The sequence below is a fragment of the Pelodiscus sinensis genome, chromosome 1 (assembly GCF_049634645.1).
Source record: "Pelodiscus sinensis isolate JC-2024 chromosome 1, ASM4963464v1, whole genome shotgun sequence".
In the NCBI taxonomy this organism is placed as follows: domain Eukaryota; kingdom Metazoa; phylum Chordata; order Testudines; family Trionychidae; genus Pelodiscus; species Pelodiscus sinensis.
Window position 1 is genome coordinate 45,155,472 of NC_134711.1, and position 21,820 is coordinate 45,177,291.

The 21,820-nt window shown below is 40.9% G+C and overlaps 1 protein-coding gene across 1 annotated transcript in view; it reads right to left on the bottom strand.

Annotated features, from left to right (window-relative positions):
* Positions 1-17,174, bottom strand: part of CFTR (CF transmembrane conductance regulator) — a 144,108-nt gene extending 126,934 nt beyond the window's left edge. The window contains exons 1-2 of the mRNA XM_075929158.1: positions 17,002-17,174; positions 1,489-1,599 (exon numbers count right to left, since the gene is read on the bottom strand). Coding sequence (XP_075785273.1) covers positions 1,489-1,599; positions 17,002-17,054 — 164 coding nt within the window. The 5' untranslated portion in view covers positions 17,055-17,174. The remainder of the gene's footprint in view (positions 1-1,488; positions 1,600-17,001) is intronic.
* Positions 17,175-21,820: the final 4,646 nt, after the last annotated feature.

The following is a 21,820-nucleotide window of genomic DNA, read 5'->3' on the forward strand; positions in this document are numbered from 1 at the left end:
GTGAATGGTGAAATTGTTTCCTGGATGCCAAAATAGCAGACATTTCTGGCTTTAGATTTGTTGTCCCTAACATCAACAGTGACCTGAGATTATCATCGGACAAGTTTGTTCTCAAATTGTTCTTCACGTATTTCATTCTTGAAAATGTTTGTTCACACAGGTATGTTGTTCCAAAGATTGAAAGGTACCTTGATGCAAAAGTTTTGACATTAGGAAAGTCTTCCTTGGGCAAAAACTGGTAAAAACCCACCAGTCCTATTTTGAACTTGTCCCTAAGGAGGTCATTTGCTTTATATATAAGATGGCGTTATATCATCTCATTGACTGTGAATGGAAGTAGAAAAAGTAAGCAGCGAATAAGGTTTTGCAATGTAATGATCGGTTGGAAAACATAACGCACTACTGCGTGCCTCTATTTTAATTCGGTAAAAACATAACATCCACGTAAGTGGCGGCTGATCTTGGCAGGATACACGTAAATTTCCGTAATTTTTTTCCGTAGACAAAAAGGTCTCCACGGGCCGGATGAGAGGGCCTCGCGGGCCACATCCGGCCCGCGGGCCGCAGTTTGGAGACCCCTGCTATAAACGCTCCATAGGTGACAATGTTTCCAGGGCCAGCACAATGCCAATGCATTACTTAAGAGCCACTGCATACACAAAAGTCCCATTTGATGTAATAGGGATTTCATAAGCACGCCTGTAGTGCAGGCCATCTGTTTGTGTTAGCAATGGTAGACTTGGAATGAAGAGTACATTTTAAGAAGAGATTTCAACAGAGAGATTGTGGTTGTCTGTTACAATTGAAGGGGGAATGAATTGTGAGGGATAAGTTAAAGCATGAAAGAGAGCACAAAGATGAGAATGGGGAAAGAATACAATCGGAGCAGTGAGGAGTAAAAGCACTATCAGAGTGCAGAAATGGGAGCAGAGATGTAGGCAACAGCACATTAATACAAAGGCCTTGCAAGAAAGGACGAGATGCCGGAACAAGATACAAGTCAGTGGATTTTTAGCTGTGGTTGCAAGTTAAGGAGGACAAAGTGCTGATCAGGAAGGCTGGGGCAGAGAAGGCTGCCTACGAGAAATAAGGAAACAAACAACATTTTAACTCTGGAGACATCAAGGAAAGGATGGAATATTTTTGGATGCTATAGAACAAACAAACAAACAAGATTTGGTGATGATGTGATTATGGTGGGGAGGAAGAAGGTAGAGGGGTGTGAACTGACACTGAAGTTGTCAGCTTAGTGACAGACACAAAGTGACTCATTTTTTGGAAGCAACTACATAGCTGCAAAACTTTCTGAGCTGAATCAGATCCCATTTAGTCTGAAAACTGACAGATCTTAAAAGCATCTGAATACTCTACTAGATTAATTAAGTGAACTAAGATAATACCTCCACCATTTCTATCTCACTCCTACAGACTAAGTTGTTGCCTTATGGATCATGAACTAATGCTATCAAAAAACATATTTTATCATACCTTTCCAAATTTTCAGAAAGATTATCCGCAGAATCTGCAGAAGGGATTTGATATATGTCAGATAGTTCCAGTCGTTGTTTGTAACCCTTCTTCAGAATTGGTTTTGTCCATCTAAGCAGAAAGAGAATCAGTTTCCAAAGTTAATTCTGGAGTTGGTTTAGCTCTTAAAGCAGTCTACCATCAAACACGTTATATAGAAACCATGAAACTACAAGAATGATGTAGCTATTGAAAACATCTGGTACATGTATTACATTAATAAATAGTTTCAGTGTTCTTAGATTTGGATCATGATCCCACAGGCTTTTATATACATAATCTCATTATAATTAGTAGAAATTAATTGAGTATAAGATTGGGCCCTTTGAAGTAGATTTCCAATCATTTGAGATCTCCATTGTCATGAATATTAAGTCACAAAATAATGTTACACTATAGACAGAAGTTGTATATTAATATAAGAAAGGAAATTGTAAATTACAACATTAATTGCATGCACATCAGCTTGCATTGCATGTTACACAAAACCTTTAGAAGTTCTCAGTATAATGGGTGTGCTGAGTAGGGTTGCCAGATGGTTGAAACAAAAATACCGAACACTCCTCCCTCCCCCCGCAAAAAAAAACAACACTGGGAAAAAATTCTGTTGAAGGGGGAAAAAAAACCAGGGGGGAGACCAAAGTTGTTGAATAAAAAAAAAAAAAAAAAAAAAAAAAAAAAAAGGACTCCAAGGACTTACTAAGCCAAAAAAAATTTTTTTTTTAAATAAAACAGCATTAAAACAGCATGTCCCCTTTAAGTGCAGGGATAGGAACAGGGACCGGTTGAGCACTAAGACCCAGGGGGGAGCATTGCTTCCCCTAGGGCTTTTGCCCGGCAACCATTTTGTACCAGCAGCCTTGCAGAATCAGGTAAGCATGGGGGCTGGGGTCATTTTGGGGGCCAGGAGCGGTTGGGGAGGCCAGGTGCTGAGTGTTTGTAGAGTCTCCCTCCTGGCTGGGGAAAATTCAAAAAATACAGGACATCTCAGGTGTCCGGTATTCTCTGAATTTTTTTTTACCGGACGGTGGCGAAAATATCGGACTGTCCAGGTAAATACCGGACACCTGGCAACCCTAGCTGAGGATATTTTTCATACCTAACAACTTTATAATGACAAAAATAAATTGAATACAAAACTTAAAGAGCATATTGTTAGTGCCTTGGACAGGTTTAACACTAACTGAACAGTATTATTAATGGATATTGCAATGCCAGATATCCAGGCTGTCAGGGTGTAACTTTGGGTTACAGTTTTCAGACATTATCAACTTGAGAATCATTTGGGAACTCATTTTACTCTTTTGATGTCAGTTACAACATTTCCATTGACTTCAAACAGAGAAACAGGAGGCCCTTAAATTGCTGATCCATGTAGGGTTGCCAGATGGTTTCAACAAAAATACCGGACGCACTTGACATTACATCACAATCTACATTACATCTTATTTAGAACGTACTGGACATTTATATTTTCTCAATTTATTTCCCAAACAAAAAGCTCAAATACTGGACTGTCCAGTTCAAAACTGGGCACCTGGCAACCCTAGATCCATAGGGGAAATTCTCTATAAACCCTGGTCTGATCTATTCAGCATGTTCTGTAACATTCTTTATGTGTGTTACAGAACATGCTGCTTGCAATTTATTCCCAAGAAATACTGTTCATAAGTTTACATTATCATGTTAATAAGGTCACCTAAAGACAAGTAAAACAAAATTAACAAATGAATTTAAGATTTACTGAAAGTGATGGTATACTTTACAGTTAACCAAGGCTGCATGCAAAATATACTTGACTATCATTGTTAACTATGATACATTTTCTCTAAAAATAATTGCATAGCAAATGCACAAAGGAACAAATTGTGCATGATCACTGTGTGTGTATATAAATGTATGTTGCATGTCTTAGCAATGATAAAAGTTGTGATCAAACATAGAATTTCAAAACAGCTGCCATCTAAGAGCAAAAGATCTTCATGATTTATTGTCAAGAAAAGATGGTCTATAAGGGCCAAACAAAACTTCAGGTGGAAAAAAAGAAATATTTAAAGTGGTCACTTAGAGTTGCTTATTGGAGGCGAGTGTCAGTGAAGGTTTAACTGTGTGTTTGTATACAAGTATATTATATTATTATATTAAAAGGACCAGATTCTCTGCTACACTAAAACCCCATTACACTGGCAGCATAAGGGGGCTCTAAAGTGAATGTGTTATACAGAACAGTGTATAAAGGTTTCAGCATAAATGAGTCACTTATAATGCATGTGTGTATCTGACTATGAAAATGCATCTGTATACACAATCTAATCAATTTAGAAGGTAATAAATCATATGAAACATAAATAAATAATCCTAGTTATTCAGTAGACAAAGCACTTGGTGAAATTAAATATTTCCCAAGTGGATATCTACATCTAGCTTAAACACCGTACAGAGAATGTGCTTTCTCTAATAAAAGGATTGTCTTTCATTGCTGCAACCACAAAAATGTACAGTTCCAAATAAATTGTTTGGTCTCAGCTCAGTCTTTAACGGCAGTTTACATGAAAAGGCAGATTCTATTTATACATCACAGTAAAGCTAACTGTCAAACTAAAGAACCATAGGTAAAAACATATATGGTCATGAACTTTTTTTTACTGGATTAGGGATCGACGACTTCAAAAACTGATTTCTAATTCATTTTAATACCCTCCGTATTTAAAATAAACTATAATTTTGTTAGCTGAAGAGCATGAGTCGTCATTGCAAATGATGAGTTAGATCATGAACATGATGGTAGAAAGGAAGAATGGCTGTTGATATTATACATGGCTTATACAAACACTGCTAATCCCTTGTTATTCTGAAACAAAAACACTTACAAATTTGTTTCATAAAAGAAACTGCTGTACACTCAGAAAATCTGGCAATCATAAATGACTGCAAGTGAGGCTCCATTAAATAGCTATTGTAGCTAATGAAAGAAGCTGAGAGCACTCCTAAGAGATCCTTTAATGCCAAAAGTACTGTACCAAAGCTCCATGCTTCAGACTGATTTGGATGAGTACTCTGTGGTTAAGCCCTCGTACAATAGGCTTGTAAACTGTAATAAGCAACCCCTACCTATCTTGAGACTACAGGAGAAATGATTTATAGTTTCATACCCCACATATACTGGGAAAACAATCTCCACTGCATTGTTTCTTTTCACACATTTTCCTTTATTTGTATGTTTGATTAGAATCTACTTGGGCAGTTTGCCACAGACTGAAGAAACAAAATTGACTGTAGTCGGAGTAAGCAGAGTGATGGTTATAGAAAAGTAGCATGATATAACACCGACTGACCGTACTCATGAAAATGTAGCTTGAGCTGTTGATCAACTACAGTTCTCTCTCATCCTTTACCTGTGTATTTCACTCACCCACATTATCTTGTAAGTTCCTAGGATCTTTCTTAAAGACCAGTTTGATTCAATCCTGTGGGAACTGGAGGAATCTCCACCCATTGGAGCAGCTGAATCCAAGATAGATTCAGCCTATGGGCAGGCCAACAGTGCTACCATCACCTTCATCCAGAGTGCCTCTCTGAATAGCAGACAAAATTGTACAGAACGCTGGTGGTGGAAGCAGCACAAGATAATTCTGGGCCTGGTCATCACTTAAACTTTAGGTCAACTTAGTTACATCATTCAGGGATGTGAAAAACCCTGTGTAGCTATGCCACCTGGAGTAGACAAAGATTCTGTCAGTCTAGCTACCATTGCAAAGGGATTGAAAAGCCACAGGCTTTTTTGACACTACAGGGTTATGCCATATTACCTACAGTTCTGTAGCTATGCCAGGATAGTCCCTATATTGCAGCACCCCATGGTTTCACTGCGTCTCCTTGAAGCTCTGGCTTTGCCCCTTCCCTACCACCTCTGTCCAATTTGTGGGCTGCATCAACTAAATGCAAGCCACTGAGCATCATGGTGTTAACAGACAGCTTGCAATGATGCTTATCCCTCCATATGGGCTTTGAAAAAATGCCTTGTTTTTTGCTGTCATTAATGAATCCTGCTTGTCTGTGTTTTATAAAGCACCACACATATCAATAAATAACCCACAATATTAATAACTGGGAGGGAGGGACAGATTGAACAATGCACTTTGACTTTGTTGCTCCGCTCTGGTAATGCTAAGTGGCTATAAACCTAACTTAGCTAGCCAGTTAAGATGGTTTTAAAAATGATTTGCAATACCAAAGCAGCATGATGAAGCCAGATCTTTTTGGTGAAACAGTCCTTAATTTGTGACATACCAACTTTAATTCTTAATCTCTGGTTCTCATTTCTGTTGTGAGAAATAATTTTTGTAACAAAGAAAACAAAGGAGGAAGGGAAACAGATTGGTATTAAAGCATTATATTAGAAATGCCACCGGATTATTGGCTGGCATTTAATGAACTCTTTCACAGAGAAACCTGTAGTGCTGTCAGAGTCTTGCAACTTCCTAGGGATGTTATTATGGGGACACATACATGAAACCCAGCAGGAGACAAATTTCAAGAGTGAACTGTAGATAAGAAAAAAAAGAAGGAAAACAAGTTCCACCTCTTCTGTTCACAGCCTGGTAACAAAATACACACCATAAGGATACAAGATACAAGGATACTATGTACATGGCATTTTGTTTTAAGTTTTCTTTTGTTTGTTTTCTAACTAACCTTTTTCTTTTAATATTCTCTTCCTTTAGCACTCTACAATACAACTCTTATTGGAATTGTTTGCTCTTCTAGTTTGCTTAACCTTAGCTCACATGGAGAAAATTCAAACCTATTAGATGAACTTCTCTGCCCTGGTAGAGAGTACTACCTTGTCTCTATTCGCTGATGTCCTCTCACAAGGCCAAATCCTGACCCAGCTTAAAGCTGCTTCCTACCATTCAGAGTTGGTTTAACCAGAAATGTGGGTTTCCCCCCAGCATACAGGAATCCTTGGCATTTACAAACCACATCTGGCCCTATCCCTCCGTCAGCCCTGATGTAGACATGCAGGGATAGAAGCAGGCACGACCAAAGAACTACTGGGCTCTAGACAAAATGTGGCAACTCAGCTGCAGCCCCTGCTGCAAGATGTACAGAGGAGCTGCCCAGAAAGAGTAGAGGTGGAGGAATTCTGGCTTATGCTGGCACCATTTCAAAAGGTGCTATGTACAATACTCCCACACATCAGCTCTATTGACTGGTGCAAAGGAGATCCAGGCTTCCCCCTCATCCCTTTTACATAACTGGCAAAAGGCAACTCTTGTAAACACTCAGCTGGGAGCTGACTGCACAGCTGAGATGACCTAATCAACACACAGTTCTGAGCTCATACCACATTCCAGCAATAGACCAGAGTGCATGGACAGGTTGGACTGACCCAAAGCAGGGAAGGGAGTGCACAGGCCTGGAGCAGAGAGTCTGTGTCTACATGAGAGAGGGATTTTTTGGGGAGGGAAGGGGGGAGGCAGCAATGTGTGCTGTAACAGGATTAAGAGAATCCCCTACCTAAGGGTATGTCTACACTACCCCGCTAGTTCGAACTAGTGGGGTAATGTAGGCATACCACACTTGCAAATGAAGCCCGGGATTTGAATTTCCCGGGCTTCATTTGCATAAGCGGGGAGCCGCCATTTTTAAAACCCCGCTGGTTCAAACCCCGTGCAGCGCGGCTACAAGGGGCACAAACTAGGTAGTTCGAACTAGGCTTCCTAGTTCGAACTACCGTTACTCCTCGTGAAATGTTCCTAGTTCGAACCAGGAGGGTAGTGTAGACATACCCTCACTAACATTGATGCAGGGCTACTCCTGGCTTTCCTAGGGCTAAATAAAAGTGTTGTTCTATTGTTAAGTGTGATGCTTATTCCAGGAGTTAATGCTGATGTCCCTGGGAAGAAATATTGAAGTTCATGAAGAGGCCAATGGTTGAGTCCTAGGATTCTTTCCCCAGCCCTGAGAATTCCCCCTCCTGACATATAAAAAACTTTCTGCTTGAATCAAGATGGCTGGTAGAGGGAAATGTGAATCTCATGCCCATGTTACACCTGTGATGGCAGCTTCATTCCAGGTGTGAAATTTAACCCTCAGGGGATGGCATGGAGGCTGCGTCTAGATTGGCATGATTTTCCGGAAATGCTTTTAACGGAAAAGTTTTCCGTTAAAAGCATTTTCTGAACAGAGGGTCTAGATTGGCATGGATGCTTTTCCGCAAAAGCACTTTTTGCGGAAAAGCGTCCGTGCCAATCTAGACGTGCTTTTCCGCAAAAAAGCCCCAATCGCCATTTTCGCGATCGGGGCTTTTTTGTGGAAAACAAATCTGAGCTGTCTACACTGGCCCTTTTGCGCAAAAGCTTTGCGCAAAAGGACTTTTGCCTGAATGGGAGCAGAATAGTATTTCCACAAGAAGCACTGATTTCTTACAGTAGGAAGTCAGTCCTTTTGCGGAATTTCAAGTGGCCAGTGTAGACAGCTGGCAAGTTTTTCTGGAAAAGCAGCTGATTTTCCGGAAAAAATGGCCAGTCTAGACACAGCCGGAGTGTCTAGCCAGATGTGAACACTTTTAATGCATAGCTGGAGATCCATAGGAGCAAATCTGATGGATTCAGTGTATCCACAGTAAAACAATTTTTCATCAGACAGCACCTCCACTTCCTGGAAATGCACAGGGCAGTCTCCGATACCCCAATTGCACGGATTGCAGTTGTCTTGTTTTTTCTCATTCCCCTTTCTGTGATCTTTACCACCACAGTGAGACCAAGATCCAGGCTACATCTACGCTGCAGGCTTCTTGCACAAGAATGGCCATTCTTGCACAAAAACTTGTGAAGCATCTACACTGCATGCAAGTTCTTGCACAAGTAAATTTACAGTACAGCATCAGAACAGAGGGCTTCTTGCACAAGAGTTATTCCTCTCCCCACGAGGAATAAGCCCTCTTGCACAAGAGCTCTTGCGCAAGAAGGCAGTGTGGACAGGCAACAGGAGTTTCTTGCGCAAGAAATCCCTATGGCTAAAGTGGCCATCAGAGCTTTCTTGCGCAAGAACACTCTTGCACAAAAGCACATCTCTTGTGCAAAAGCACGTGGCAGTGTGGACACGCAGTTGTGCAAGACCTTTAAAACAGTTCTTGAGCAAGAAGCCTGCAGTGTAGACATCGCTCCGGTGTATTACTCTGCCTGATTCAAACCTCTAATATTGTTCTCCACTTATCATAATTGCAATACATTCTAGATTAAATAAAGCATTAGGATAGAAATTGCTTATACAATGTTACATTTATTTTTTATGGCTGAAATATACTTTGCAGTTTGAGAGGAATGATTAAACTATAATGGATAAATATGCTGAACATTATGTTTATTGCTTTAATGAATAGGAGGTAAATGTGGATTTTATTAATCTATATTCATTTTTCTTTGCGGGTCACCAAAAGTGAAGAATTAAATTTCTCGCTTAATGAACATTTGTGTTTGCTGTCAAGTATTATTTAACATGGAAAACATTTAGCTGCAATATCATTGACTATGCCACTAACTGTGAATAGCACTGTTTGTAGAATAATCAATGTTCTGTTGAAACTGCAGGGTTCCCAATAGCTAATCTTAATTAGAATAACTAAATGGAAAATCTTGGACAAGATTTACATGTTAATTACCACTTTCAAAAAGTTACATTTATTCTGGCTATTGTCGTGGATATGCCACTGAGAAATATGATTTAGAAGTAGCTTTTGGGATCCTGCCTTTTTAGCAGAATTTTGGTATTTCATTGCATAGAACTTCTTACAGCTAGTAAGATGGCCAATATTACTGTAGATTTTTTAGGTATTATAACTATAAAGCCTAGTCTCTATGTGAAAACTAAAACAAGGTACATTCGAAGACCAAAGCTACACTTTTGGGTTATGTCTACATTATAGAGGTTTTTTTGGAAAAACACCCATTTTTCCGAAAAAACTTCACTTACATCCACACTGCAATCACATTCTTTTGGGAGATGGGGAGGGAAATCGAAAGAACAGAGGGGTTTGACATTGGTAAACCTCTTTCTACAAGGAAGAAGGCTTTTCCCAAAAGAGCTCTTTCAGAAAAAGGCGTGTGTGGAAGGAGAGGAGGGAGTTCTTTTGAAAGTAAAGGAAAGAGGAAAAAGCACAGGTGCCCTGGTGGCCACTCTGTCCATAGTAATCACAGCTTAAATGTGAGATAGTGTCCATTCAGCGTGGATGCTATCTTTTGAAAAAGCAGATCACTTTTTTGATGTGCTTTGGCAGAGTAGACGCTCTCTTTCGGACGAAGTTTTTTCAGAAGATCTCTTCCTGAAAAGCTTCTTCTGAAAGAAGTCTATAGTCTAGACATAGCCTTGATGTACTATGTAAGGGTAAAATATATTAAATGCATTAAAGACTTTCATTATTTGATCTGGGTAGACAAATGTGAAGCATGTCTCAAGCAACAGAAATACATCTATTGAACTTCCAGTTATAGAGTGGATCTATAAAAGAACACGTCAGATATTTGTAAACAGGGCTAGTAATAACATTTAGTTGCTAAAGTACCTAGCAATGGAAAAGTTGGCCCAGGAGAAGATTCCTGTGTTTTTAGATAATAACCAATTCAGAGTCTATGATTTGACTTCACTTCACTCTGTCCTTACACTAGGAAATATGACTTGTACCCCTATATCTCTGTCCTTTCAAAAAAATAAAATACTTGTTTCAATATTAAATATATTTTAAAATATGTAAAGACAATGTTAGTAGTAAAATTTCTTTAAATCTAAAACCAGGGCTGGCCCACAGCATTTTCGCACCTGAGGCAGGGAGCTCAAATGATGCCCCCATTCCCCTTTCCTTGGGCCAAAACATTGAAAGGTCTCAATTCTGCCTTCTTCCTGTTCTACTCCTCTCATGGCACTCCACCATTTCTGTGCATCTAGAGCAGAGAGAATACATATGCATCAGCAGCAGACATAATTTTCTACTCTCTGGATATGTCTAGACTACATGCCTCTGCCGACAGAGGCATGTAAATTAGGCACTGACCTAGTCAATGAAGCGGGGATTTAAATATCCCCCACTTCATTAGAATAAAAATGGCTGCCGCGTTGCACCAGCTCAGCTGTTTGTCGGCACAAAGCGACAGTCAAGATGGGGATCGATCAGCAAGGAAAGCCTTTGCTGACTGATCCTGTAAACCTCGTTGCATGAGGTATAAGGGAATGGCACAAGGTGGCGGCCATTTTTATTCTAATGAAGCAGGGGAGATTTAAATCCCCGCTTCAAATCCCCGCTTCATTGACTATGTCGGTATGTCTAATTTACATGCCTCTGTCAGCGGAGGCATGTAGTCTAGACATACTCTTTGGGTCCTAGTGGTGCCCCCCCCCCCTTCTGGCACTTGAAGGGCCACCTCAGTTCATCTAATGGTAAGGCTAGCCTTGTCTAAAACTCGTTTTACAGAAATCTGTTACATTCTGCATAGATCAGATGAACAATAGCATGTTGTGTAGGTCAGTAAGGGCCAAATCCTGTTTATATTTTTCACATAAATTATCTCAGTGCCCTCTGTAGGAGACCTGTGGTGATGAAGGTGAGCAAGATTTGACCCTGAATCTTTTATCCATTTGGGACTCAAATCATGATGATCAGATCTACAGTAATGGTCTTTATAGTGGCAGACTAAAATATCTGCTCAGCTTCTAAGCACTTAAGAGGATCTGAACAACTAAGTGGTGAAACCTACAGCTATGTAAATTGACAATCATAATTAGTGTGCAATTAGTCTGCAATTGCACACTTGCAAATACAGTCACTTGTTTAGTCACAAGTTTGTTTATTATAGCCTGGCCATCACATGTCTTGGCAGAGACCTCAAAATATCCATTCTTTCAAATATCTCCCAGCAAGAACATTTTGCCACTAAAACCACAAGTTTCCCTGAGTTTGACATACTCATTGTCCATCTACACCTTTATGGGTACATTACGTACCAAGGTCCAGTAGTTTTCACTTGCTATTCAAAAAGCTGTGGAATAAAAGCATTTCACCAGAGAGAACTTTTTCACACCTATAGTTTATTCCAGCATCACTAACTTATGTGTAAACAGAATTAAATATCTTATTGAACAATTGACAGGGGGTTAAATGGAGTTAATGAAGAAAAACTTGTGGGTAAGCAAGATATCTCAAGCAAGAGAACTTACTGTTATATTTTCCCTTCACTCATATCAAACGTTTGGGTATTCAACTGAGGGAGAATTCCTATATGTGTCTTTTGTATTCAACGTAATTGTAATAGCTTGTTTCAGGTACATTCTGAAACTGAATTAGCTTTCCCACATATCAGAGGGGTAGCTGTGTTAGTCTGAATTTGCAAAAGCGGTGAGGAGTCCTGTGGCACATAGGACTTCCTTTCCCACATAGGAAGCATGATTTGGTGGTTGAAATACTGGACTGAATCTCAGGATATCTGGATTCATTTTCTGTTCTGCACAGACTTCCTTTGTATGATGTTGGGCAAATCTCTTAATCACTCTGTGCCTCAGTTACCCATCTGTAAAATGAGAATAATAATATTTCCTTTGTCCCATCACTTGCCTGTGTGGTTTTTACACTGAAAGCTCTTCAAGGTGGAAATTCTCAGGACATGTTTACACATTGCCTAGCACAAGAGGTCCTTAATCTTCATTAGAGCTTCCAGAGGCTACTATAATACAAATAAGGTAGCTTTCTATTATTATTCATTTTAAAAAGCTTCAAGAATTCAACTTCTTTGCCCTCCTTTCTATTAAAATATAAAAAATGTAAACAGTATGAATAAATTCTTAAATATTTCAGATATTTATTTTGGTTTAAATGTACATACCCATTACAAGTTTTTGTCCTATCACATAGCCAAGAGCCTTTGGACAGCTTTTAGAAAACTCAGACACGTGTTGATTTGGGCAATTGTTTTGATAGGTGAAATGGCCACATAGGAAGAGGTTCTACTTGATGCCGTGGTGCAATTAGGATTTTTGGCTGTTAAGTGAAAGACTGGTGATACAGACTTACCCAGGGATGGATTTTAAACATATCAGCAGAGGGAAAATTGCACTGGGCTTGAATGACAGGATTTTGAATATGGAGATCAGAGTCCTAGTCCATGTTATACAACAGATATCCTCTTCCACAGTGGAGACATCTCTTGGGCCCAAGCTTTCAAAAGTGGACTCAAATTTTGAATGCTCATTCTCAAAACCTTAGGAGACAATTTTCAAAGATTCTCATCACCCACAGCTGCAACAAACTTGAATCAGATTTGTGAGTGATCAGCACCTTTGAAAGTGAGGCCTTACATACCAAAAGTTGGACACCAAAAAAAGAAAATGTTTTTAAAAAATAGTGGCCTCTTCTGCAAATGTGGGCATTAATCTCTGTGCATCATTTACCTCAGCTACAAAACAATTAGTTGTTATATTTAAATAAAATATTTTCCAATCCTATAGGGATATGATGACTAACTAAAGTACTTTGAAGGCCTTGGTGCTGTCAGTAGGCAAAAGGAGCACTTGCTTAACTCCACAAGGACTGCTTAGCGTGTGAAGACGATGGAAATACTTTGCCTAAGGCTACATGTACATTGAAAATGTATGTGTAATTGTCATGTGAGTAAGACTGCTCATGCAAGCTTCGATCTAACTGACAGTGCAGTCTGGTCAACTCAGCAGACACCCATTTGTGATCCAGGGTACATACTTGGGTTGCTAGTCTGTTCCAGGTTCCATGATGACACATATTCATCGCTGCTGTTACCCATGCTATCTAAATTAAAGCTGGAATGGGTATTCCTATCTGCACTACAATTACACCTTAACTTGTGGAGTAGACATATCCTAAGTCTTTCCTGGATCAGGGTCTATTTTCTGAGTCAAGATTCATAGAGCCCAACGTCAGAAGGGACCGGTGACAATCATCTAGTCCAACCTCCTGTAGAACACCAGCTATACAGAGCTTCCCCAAAATAATTCCTAGGGTATATCTTTTAGAAAAACATCCAGCCTGGATTTAAAAGTTGTCAGTGCTGGTGAATTCACCACCACCCTTGGTAAGTTGTTCAAATGGTTAATTACTCTGAATTTTAAAAATGTACATCTTATTTCCAGTCTGAGTTTGTCTACATAAGAAGTTTCCAAAGCATAGAATAATGTCTTGTCAATTCTGGAGCTATAGCAAAGACAGAAGTAGCATAATTACAACTTGTGTAAATGTTTTCCTAGTAAAAGTTATTACTTACCTTGTTTATTTTTCATGTCTTCAGCATGAAAAAAATGTAATATTCTAAACCAAAAGCTACTTATTTATTCATAGTTGTAAATGGTTCCAAAAATATCTAATTTTTAAATTATGAACTTTTATAGTCTATACTGACCAAGCCTCTCTTGCTCTCTCTTTTTGCCACCCTGGATCACTTTCTCGAATATTCATAGAAAAAAATGGGTATTCCCTTATTAAGAGTCCATATGTGACTGATTCTTTATCAAACTTGTTATTGTCTGAACTTTGGTTTAAGGTAGAGATTGGACACATTTTAAAAAATGTACAAATACAGCATTGAAATGTATCTGTCTTAACTTCATTAGTTACAAACTAAGATCCAAATTCCTTACTCAGCTATGTTCACATATCTCCCAAGCAGGACACATGCATCTAAGCAAAGAATCTGGCCACAGGTTTGCAAAAAGTAATATATTACTTAACATTTCATATGCTGTCGTCAGATAGCTGAGAACCACTATGATGAATGATATGTTTATCACTGAGACTCCCCTGGTGGATAGTATCTTATCTGCAAGTTTCACCACAGTTATTTCAAATGGTCGTACAGTGACCTTCAGTCTACTACATTACATCGAGATTGGCATTTTACAAATACAAAGCCAAGAAAGAAGCAGAACCCAGTACAAACTGTGAAAGTGAAAATGTCTTAAACTACATGAAGACAGATTATAGGACAATGTTAAATAATTGTTGTTTGAAGGAAAAGTAACTTTCTTCCATTTCATTTTATAAACAAAGGAAGTATTGACTTCTTGATTTTATTTCAGCTGCACTGTTCATGCTACACTAGAATAATAAAAGCATCAAACCTGGTACATGGGATAGCATAAAAGGCACATGCTTAACCTTAAGTATATTCTTAAGTGCTTTCTAAATGAGAATGCTTTCTAGAACAGGGTTTGCTCTTGTTATGCAGATACAATTACACACCAAAATGAAATTCTATCATTTTAGAAAAAACACAGCAAAATCCAATATTTAACCACAAATTTATGGGATGAACCAGTTTATTGAATCTACAAGTGTTTACCTAATGCTATACAAGAGTATTGTTCTGGTTTTGTAAAGTTCATCACACATAGTATTTCTTAAATTCTTTTCACTTCTTATAACTAGATAATTTCACTTGTTGCTGTATGTCAGCTTGCTTTCTAGCAACTACAATAACATATTTCCCCCCAGAAATTTATCCTGACCCTATGAGATAGATACTCTGTTTGGGTAACTGAATAGCAAAGGCATGTATTTTCAAATAAACCAATATACTTTCATAGTTTAAAAATGTTAGCTTTTGAACAAATTTAATAAATAAAAACTATGTATTCTGGCACCCTTCTAAAAGAAGAGTTTTGATGCAACTCTTAATATTCACCATTTTTACATCTAACTAGTGTTAGCCTATTGATGTATCAAATAAAACATTCCAAAAGCACTGAATCGTAAAAGGGATGATATATGTTGAGAAGGAACAAAGAAATCATTTGTAATATAAATGTCCTAGACAACAAATAAACAAAAACTTTGTACTACACAGAAATTTATTAGTTTACCAGTTTCATTCACTGTGAAAGTATGCCCGTATTTACATTTTTTTGTGTTTATTGCAAAGAAAGTTTATTTTCAGTGGGTTGACTTTTCTTCTACCACACCAATTAGCATTATAAAATGGTTTACATATTGGTGACAAGGAGAGAAACATTGAGTATATTTCAGCATGCTTTTTTTTTAATTGCAGAGTAATAAATGTTATATTAGTTGCATTTATTTCAGTTTCACAACAGGCCTAATCCAAAGCCCACTGAAGTCAATAGAAAGATGCTCCTTCAGTTCAATGGACTTTGGATAACTCAAGATACTTAAGCAGATGCTTCACACTGACCATGTGTTTAAGTCCTAGTTCAGACCAGGGAACTTTTGCCTAAAGAAGGGATCAGAGATCATTTTTTTTCTTGGAGTATATTTTTTGAGGCTTAAGCATCAGAGATTCTAAGATACTTACTCTATGATATGTCCCAGAAATAACTAAGATGAAAACAAACTAGAGGCTGGACTAACCTCCCAAAAATATTTTAAAAGAGGCAAAGTTATCCTGAAATCTAGCCATTTTTAAAAAGTGAGTCTGAGGGGTCACACTTGCCAGAAGCAAAATGCAGGACTATGTAGCACTTTAAAGACTAACAAGATGGTTTATTAGATGATGTGCTTTCGTGGGCCAGACCCACGTGGGTCTGGCCCACGAAAGCACATCATCTAATAAACCATCTTGTTAGTCTTTAAAGTGCTACATAGTCCTGCATTTTGCTTCAGCTACACCAGACTAACACGGCTACATTTCTATTACACTTGCCAGAGTCCTCCTGCCATTCATAAGCACAGTTTACTATTTTATAAACTGATTTTCTTACCCCTATTGATGCCTATAGGAAGCAATAAGGAAAACTTTGTAGCTGCGTGAAACCGGGTGCACCCAGTAGGCTGTCAGAGGTACAAAGTTGGGGAAATATGGAGGACGATTTTTGTCTTTCTAATCTTGCTCCCGTATGATCTCAAGTGTTACTTGTCACAGCTCCTGGTAAGGGATTCTCAGATGTGTGATTTGTATGTGTGTACTGCGTGTGGTGATGGTGGTGGAGGAAGGGGACGAAAGAGAACACGCAAAAAGAAGAGAAAAGGGGCCACGGACTTTCAATCCATCAGGACTCGTCTGACCGAGATCTGTGTCTAGGGAGTTGACCCTAAAATCACTTTCAAGAAAAGTGCTGGCGAAGCAAATTCCCTCCGGAGTTCTCACACCTTGCAGAGAAATGCACAGCCGCCTGCCGCGGTTTACCCAGGGCTGCTCAGATAGCCCGCTCTGAATTCACTCCCTCAGGGAGCATCGATGGCACGAGCTGAAGCGGTGTCCGCCCCTAGTGTTCAGAACACAGGCACGACGTGCCCGGGAAGACCACGGAGCGCGGCGCCGGCGGCAACAACCTGGGCAGCGCGAGGCGAAGGGGAGCAACCCCAGCCCGACTCCGGCCAGGCGCGCGGCGGCCGCAGCCCGGGGGCTGAGGATGCAGGATCCGAGGGACCCCGCCGAGCCGCATGTCGCGCGCTGCCGCCCGCCGCAGGGCCCGACCCCCGCGCCCGGCCCCGGCTCTTACCTGAAGAAAAGTTTGGAGAAGACGTTGGCCTTCTCCAGGGGGGAGCGCTGCATGGTGCCCGGGGCCGCGCAGGGAGCTGCAGCGGCGGCTACTTGCGAACCTCTCCCGCGCCCGCCCCGCTCCTGCGGCTCCCCCACCTTATGCACCCTGCCCGCGCTGATGTCATTGGCTCCCTCCTTCCCCTGCCCCTCTCCCCGCCTCTGCTGTGTCCACGGGCCCGGCCTCCGGCCCCCGCACCCCGCCTGGCCTCGCCCCTCCGGCCCCAAAGGAATCCTCCTCCCAGTCCCGCCCGCCGCCGCCAGGTGCGCGCTCCGGGACCCCAGCCCCGAGTTCCCCCGAGGAGCCCCGCGCTCCAGCGGCTGCCTTGCGGCATGAGGGGGCTGGCCGCGGAGCCTGGTGACGCCCTCGGACTTACTCGCCCCACACTTGTGCTTCGGGGCTGTGTGAAACCGTGAGGCTCCAGAGCCCCTTGGGGTCAGGTCTCCCCCGGATAATCCCCCCCACCCCTCGCAGTTTTCTGGGATCACTCCGACCCCCCCCCCTGCTCCTGGGCTCCAAACGGACCTTTCCTTCCCCCTAGGAAAGCCCCTTCCCCTGCCCAGGTCACCTCTGCGCTTTCTGGGTTGTGCCCAGGGTCTTATTCTCTGCCCCCTGCCACGCAGTCTTTGTCTGGTACTGTGTAACACGGCCCACTCCACAGCTCTGAGCCCAAAGTATTGCTACATCCCATCCCCACCCCTAGCTCGGCTGGTAACTCAAATGCCAAGCACAACACGTTGCCGACCTAAAAGAACTGGCAGAGGTTCACCAGGACACCTGCTATAAAGCCAATTTCGCTCTCTGTCAGCAAATCCTCTGGAAGAGTTTATGGAAAGAAACTCAGACTCCCACTTTACAATGAAAGACTTGGCATTTAAAGCATCAGAAGAAAAGGTAAAACTCGGCGAAATCAGGTGCAAAGGCAGTTGAAATCCCCGCTACTGCCTCATATTTTATAAACTGCTCAGTACACCTTGTTGCGTTAAATCCTGGAAGGCTATTGTTAAAAGTGTTAGGCACACATTGACATTGGACTGGAGCAGATTAATAGGGAAGCAGGCTCTTTGAACTGAGATTTTTATTATCTCGAGGCCTTTGGCAAATTTGTTTACTGTGAAATTACCTGATTAATTTCTGCTCGAAATTAATCTAAGTGCAAATGTTAATACTCAGTAATAAGGATACTCTCATGGAGTGTCCAGACCCCATGCTGTCTTGGCTACAAAAGGGTTACTGAGATTGGGCAACTGCCTGCCTGCTCAGCTGGGGCTGATCAGGGGACTCAAAGCAGCTGAGAGATTTTAAAAAAATGTAGAGCAAAAAGTAGGTGAGCAGCAGCCTTCAGTAACAAGTTGGTAAGATACTCCTCAGGAATATGGACCCTCTAGGGGATGGGACCAAAAAGGTAACTGAGGAACAGCTTGAAAGGTAGGTATGCTAGGTAGACAAGGGTAACATGAAGGAGTTGGAAGAGCTTGATGCTCTTTTGTCATAACAATGGCCATGTTGGGTCAGACCAGAGGTCTCTCTAGATCAGGGGTGGGCAAATATTGGACAATAGGCCAAATGCAGTCCACTAGGGTTAGTCCCTGTTGGGCCCCCATGGCACTGTATTTACCTGCATTCTGCAGGTGTGGGGGATCACAGCTCCCGTTGGCTGCAGACTGCTGTTCCTGGCCAGTGGGAGCTGTGATCACCCATACCTGTGGCAGCACAGGTAAATATAGTGGCAGCAGCCCACAAGTGGCTCACTCTGGGGAACTGCTGCTGTTTTATTGCCCACCTCTGCTCTAGCCCATTCTTTCAAACAGTGACTGAGGCCAGATGCTTTAAAAGGAATTAACAAAGCTGGGAAATTATTGCATGATTTATTTTCTGTCTTTTAGTCCGGTTTCAGACACTCAGAGGCTGAGAGCAGTGCAGAACCTGGGCTTATAGTCATTGATGGACCTACACTCCATGAATTTATCTTGTGTATGGTTCCTAGTCTGGAACCCAGGAAAGTGGGTTCCCTACCAAGCCCATGATGATCAAGAAAAAGTGAGCCATATCCAAAAGAGCCAAAAATTGTGTGCCCCTCAGCCAGGGATATTGACCTCCTAAAATTTTGGACTTTTTAAACTCCTCTTGCCCCTAAAAAAGGTCAAGGGCTCTCAGGGACCTGGCCAGACCTTGTCCATAACAAGGAGTCAATGAGCGGGCTGGAAGGTGGACAGGCCCTCAAAAAGGACACTTACCTGATCTAGCTATGAGAGATGCTGAAGATACTGAAATAAAGAATTATATCTGCTGCATATTTTTACCCTATTTCCATACTGGAAATGATTATCTAACTCACGACTGTAAGAAATGAAGCTGTGCTTTTTTTTTTTTAAACTTCCCAAGAACAATGATACTGGCTCAGTGAAGGTGGGATGTCACACATTTCATAACATTGGCTCAACAAACTATTATTTATGGAGTACAATATGTGTGCATTAACAACAAGGTACCTGGTTCCTGCACCCAAAGAGATTAAAATCTAAACATAACCAAAGTGCTGACAAGCATACAACTAACATTAGGAAAAACACTGATCACAGCATAAGAACATACGGTTATTTTGTTGAGTTATTCATTGTGTGATTGATCCTGGTTTGTTTTGTTTAATACCGTGGTTTTGCTATTTAGACACTACATTTGTTGATTTTGGTTTTTATGGTTTTTGTATTTAAAACATTAGATATGGAAAGGGTAGAGGAGAACTATCTTTCAGCAAGTGCATAGTTGCACCCCTCGGTATATTGTCTAGTACTTTATCCAGACTAGTTGCATCTCCAGCCCCATGCCTTTCTTTTTCCTTGCAATTTATGCTACCATTTAATTAGCTGTCATTCCTAGGATACTTTTACTGATATTTTTCTTTCTTAATTTTATATCATTATTCCTAGTTATGTCCAACTGTACTCCCATAAATAATTCTTCTTCATCTTGGTGTTATTACCGCATAATATATGAAGTTGGTTAATGTCTCCTCTTATGGAGTGGCTAAACAAGGCTTTTTTGTCTCAAATTTCCCACTGATCTTACCTGTGATAGCAATAATAGGCGTGTCAGTATCTTAAGCATTAGGGCAAACTCATCCTGCTTAGATTAGGTCTAGATGATGCTATGCTTGAAACATCAATGGCTGTTAAGCATTGTCTATTCTAGTATTCTCACTGTTGTGCTCACTAGTGGAGCTGAATTGGTGATAGCAGCAGTGTGAGTCTTGAGGAAAAAGGGCTAGTGGAGATGTCCCACTTAATTATTGTTCAGACTTGCGATGAGGCATCTGCCCCAAGGGTTAAATCCAAGCCTGGGAAAAGGCTGGGGCTCTGAAGCAAGGAGCTGCATCATATAGCAGCCAATTAGGGCACAGAACTCCTGCTGAATGCAGGCATGTGTCCTAAACCCTGGATTAGTCATTCTCCTCCTATCCCAGGGTATATCTACACTAGCTCGTTAATTCGAGCTAGATAGGCAAATCAGGCATCCAGAGTTGCAAATGAAGTCCTTAGTTCGGATTAACTTTAAACTGCCGTGGGCAGTTCGTTCAAATTAAGGGGGATTTAAAAATGGCGGCCAGACTGGAACATGCAAATAAAGCCCGGGATATTTAAAGCCCGGGCTTCATTTGCAACTCCGGTTGCCTGATTTGCCTATCTAGCTCGAATTAACGAGCTAGTGTAGACATACCCCCAGTGACTTATTCACAGTGGAACAGCTTCAAGGGGAGATACTAAGGGAATTCCAATTCAGAATATCTCAGAGCTGGCTAGTAAAAGCATCTACCTAACATTTCAAAAGCTGTCTTTCACCTCTTCACTCCCCCCCCCCCCCCCCCACATGGAAGAAGAAAGGGCAATGAACTTGTGTCTCCCACATTGCAGGTAAGTGCTCTAGCCACTGGGATGAAGAATATAAGGCATCTTGTGTGGAGCGTCGAAGGCACCTAACTTATTCTTGCAAGAAATAACTTGAGCACCTAAGCTGACTGCAGCTGGTGAGTCCTTGTTCATGAATTGCTATAAGCAGCTAGGTGCCTCCTTGCAGCCTGCACTTAGGTGCCTATCTGGGAATGAGGCTGGAGAAGTGTATGGTGTGGCTTAGCATGCATCCTTTTCTTCAGCATTTCCCATGGGTTAGTTTAGGAAGCTCCCTACCTAGCAAGTTGTTGTTTGTGGATCACATTTTTAATCCTAGGTATCTCATTCAGCTTTGTAGATTAGTGTTGTTCCTGTGCACATTTTTTTAACCACATAGGTGTCTAAAAGTTAAATGTTGTGGCACTTAACATTATAACCAGTGTTTCCTATAAGCTAGACCCTCATGCAGTCACTCAGGAGTAATTCAGATGCCACCCAGCTGATTAGCACAGTACCCACAGCTAGATATTTTGTTTCTATCCCTGGTTCACATAAAAATTATTCTGCACATAGATGGAAAAAATAGAGGGAATATTGGTTTCAATGCTCAAGTCCCTTTGGGTTATTTCTGTTCTCTCTGGTGGTTATGGCCTCTTCCAGTTTAGTGTCTGTGAATTTCAGTAACATGTTCTTTACTAGTCTAAGGTGTTAGTCTATAATTGGGGAAAAAAATGAATAGTTCTGCAGCACCTTAGAGACTAACAACAAATGTAGATGGTATCATGAGCTTTTGTGGGCACAACCCACTTCTTCACTTACTTCCATTTTCAGAAATGATAAATAAGTCCCAATCTGAAACCAACAATTTTATCCACTAATTTTATACATTTCCA